Source organism: Gossypium arboreum, chromosome 8 (genome assembly GCF_025698485.1).
Source record: "Gossypium arboreum isolate Shixiya-1 chromosome 8, ASM2569848v2, whole genome shotgun sequence".
NCBI classification, from domain to species: Eukaryota; Viridiplantae; Streptophyta; class Magnoliopsida; order Malvales; family Malvaceae; genus Gossypium; species Gossypium arboreum.
This window is the reverse complement of record NC_069077.1, coordinates 137386013-137389104: the sequence shown is the minus strand read 5'-3', so window position 1 is coordinate 137389104 and position 3092 is coordinate 137386013. Positions and strand designations below refer to the sequence as shown.

At 32.7% G+C, this 3092-nt stretch overlaps 1 protein-coding gene across 1 annotated transcript; it reads right to left on the bottom strand.

Moving 5' to 3' along the window:
• Nucleotides 1–1173: 1173 nt before the first annotated feature.
• LOC108469180 (allene oxide cyclase, chloroplastic-like) lies at nt 1174–2413 on the bottom strand. The gene is made up of 3 exons (XM_017770074.2): nt 2137–2413; nt 1930–2051; nt 1174–1853 (listed from the first exon to the last, which is right to left on the bottom strand). The coding sequence occupies exons 1-3, from the start codon at nt 2348–2350 to the stop codon at nt 1452–1454; spliced, it is 738 nt and encodes a 245-aa protein (XP_017625563.1). The 5' UTR covers nt 2351–2413; the 3' UTR covers nt 1174–1451.
• Nucleotides 2414–3092: the final 679 nt, after the last annotated feature.

Here is a 3092-nt window from a genome sequence, read left to right as displayed (position 1 = left end):
ATAAGATTGTTTTGCCTCACCACAACCTTCTACTTCATCTCTTTGGCATGCACGGATGGGTCAAGCTCCATTGTCCAAATTGAATAAAATGTCCCAATTACGTTGTAAGTTGGTGGACAACAACCATGTTACTCAGTTTCTAATATGTCCTTTAGCAAAACAGTCACGTTTACATTTTCCTATTAGTTTGCCTCGTGTTGAATCACATTTTACCCTTGTTCACATTGACCTATGGGGACTGTACATAGAGTGTCTACACATAATGATTATCGGTATTTTTTTTAGCCATAATTGATTATCATACCAGAATGACTTGGGTGTATCTTTCAAGGCTCAAGCACTTGAAACAATTTCTTACCTTGGTCAAACTCAATTCTCAACTTCTATCAAAATAATTCGCAATGATAATGGATATGAATTTTTCAACTCTAAATGTAATTCTTTATTTTCTTCTTTCGAAATTATTCATCAAAGTTCTTGTGTATACATTCCTGAACAAAAAGGCATTATTGAACGCAAACATAGACATTTGTTAAAAATTACCCGAGCCTTTGAATTTCAATTTGGTGTACTTACTAAATTTTGGGGTAAATGTGTGCTTGTAGCTTGTTACATTATTAATCGACTCCCCATATCAGTTTTGTCTTGAAAATCTTCATTCAAAATGTTACACCATCATTCTCCTAATTTGTCCCATTTGAGAAGATATAGGCATCTGTTGTGAACTTGTTAGCAAGATTTAATTTTTCTTTTAACACGTAGGCATTGAAACAAATTTAAATGTGTATTTAAATATTTCAGATAAACCGTTGGAATTAGGTTATTTTATTCAAGTGATTCAAGATCTCTAATAGTTGTTATTAGTTGTTACCTACTCAAATCATGCAAAAATAATTACAATGCATTAGGCTAGCCTACTTTGAATGTAAAAATAATTACAATATGAATGAGGCTATAAATAAAGGGCATGTATAAGATTTTTGGTATTCCAAGTGAAAGTTGAATTATTCTTCCATTTTTCTACTTTTCTCTATTATTCTTACTATAATTCTCTTAGTTTTGTAAGATATAAAATATTTTTGGTTATTGTTGATGAATAATTTTTATAATATTCTCAACATGTTTGATATATATATTTTAAAAATAATTTAAAATAATCTTGTTACAGTAAAATTTTGAATAAGACAAAATATTTATTTATTTAATTACTTCTAATCGTATTCTATCTTCCACAATAGAGAATCTAAAAGAACGAAAAACAATATTAATGCCTCCTTTAGATGAGCGATTATTGTGATGCGGTGAAATTTTTTACTTCACAGCCACAATAATTAATCTCATCATCATCGCTATTTTTAACATTACCGAAAAAATACATCGTCCATCCAAACTAAACCTAAGACTCCATAGATATCGCAATTTATTAAAATTATATAACATTAATAAATGATTTAATTAGTGAAATTTGCAATAGCAGCATGTGGCTCACAAGCCTTAGCATCCGGAAAGGCTTCAACAGCTGGGTGTGGCTCAACCGGCTTGCAAAGCAGCTCCTCTGGGAGCTCACCGATCCCCTTCAAGTAAAACGTGTAGAAAATCTTGAAGGGGAAAACAATTTGGTGGAGTTTCACCTGACCAGTGACACCTTCAAAAATTCCTGACCCACCTTTAATAGCGAGAAACGTGTCCTGGTAAGTCAAGTAAGGTCCCTGAACTGCTATGTGACCGTAGTCCCCGAAGTAAAAGCTGAAGATGGCCTCGTAGCGATCACCTTTCATTTCGGGTTTGTGCTCTATTAATATGCATATCCCAGCTGTTATTCCTATTCGTTTCTCCAAATCTCCCCTATACATCTGTATTTATATATATACATTTTCAAGATTAACTTCATAAATTAATGCAGTAAGATTAATAAAAAAGAAAGCTTACTTTGTTGCTAAAAGGGACAAGATCACCCAGTGAGTTCACAGATTTTTGACTTAAACGAAGATAGGCAGGACTACCACGATCTCTCTCATTCATCTCATATATATGCAGTTCTTGAACTTTATCTGAAACAAGCACAAAATCCCAGAAATATTAAACAAGATCAACCCAAAGAGACAAATCAAATGAGTGGTACGAATCAAAATTTACCAGGAGCTGAGTTATCAGATGGAATAGCCTGGCTTTTGCAAGTGAAAGCTCGTTTGGGAGCTGAGAAAGTGAAAAGCTTGTGAGTTTGAGTTAAAGAAGGGTTTTTGATGGGCTTGAAAGATGAATTAACCGCAGGCAACAAGGTTTTTGATCTGGGGTTACTTATTATCCCAGAAGAAATGGTGGACCTTAGAGCAAAGCTTGAAGCGGCCATCGGGTTGTAAGTGTGTTTGGTTGAAAAGAAAGTAGAGGAATTGATGAGAAAGTGAGGGAATGTGGGAGTGGATTTATATAGATGGGGAAAAGAAAGGCAAGTGGACGGTGAATTTTGTTGGTGCTGTGTTTCGCGTGGACGGAATGACGGTGCAACTATGAAAATGAAAAGTTTTTTGCAGATTGCATGATACACGCGGTTTTTCATAGAACCGGAAAACATTTGGACGGAAACATGTTTCATTCTTATTATTGAAAAACTGTCCAAATATTTTAGATTTGATTAGTTTTCAAAAATAGAATTGTTTTTATTTGAGATTACTTCCTATAATGTTGAATTTTTTCCTTTTTGTTGAGTTGATTTACAGTTATTTCTCATGAGAATTTATGTTCAAAAATCGGGCACGATGTTATTAGTAGGGGTAAAGTCAGAAAATTTTTTTAGGGGATCGAAATGAAATTTTAATTTTAATAGTTTATATCTTTATAATTTTAAAGGATTAAATTAAATTTTCATAATTTTAGAGAGTCAAAGTGTAATTTTACTTTTACTAATTTAATTTTTTAAAATTTTTTAAAAGGCCAAAACAATAATTTTTCATTTTAGGGGGTCGAGGCCCCTGCTAGCCCCCTGAATTCGCCTCTGGTTATTAGGAAAAATCGTTAAATGGGTATGGAAATTATATAAAAAAATTTATGAGGGATTTAATCATTTTTTATTTATTTTTTTTAGTTACAATCGA

Bases quoted from the DNA above. Each gene is read 5' to 3' on its own strand.
- LOC108469180 (XM_017770074.2), bottom strand. From the start codon at position 2,350: ATGGCCGCTTCAAGCTTTGCTCTAAGGTCCACCATTTCTTCTGGGATA. The intron at 2,052-2,136 runs GTAAATTTTGAT...TGCTTGTTTCAG, and splicing joins ATCTGATAACTCAGCTCCTG to ATAAAGTTCAAGAACTGCAT. The intron at 1,854-1,929 runs GTAAGCTTTCTT...ATATAAATACAG, and splicing joins TTGTCCCTTTTAGCAACAAA to ATGTATAGGGGAGATTTGGA.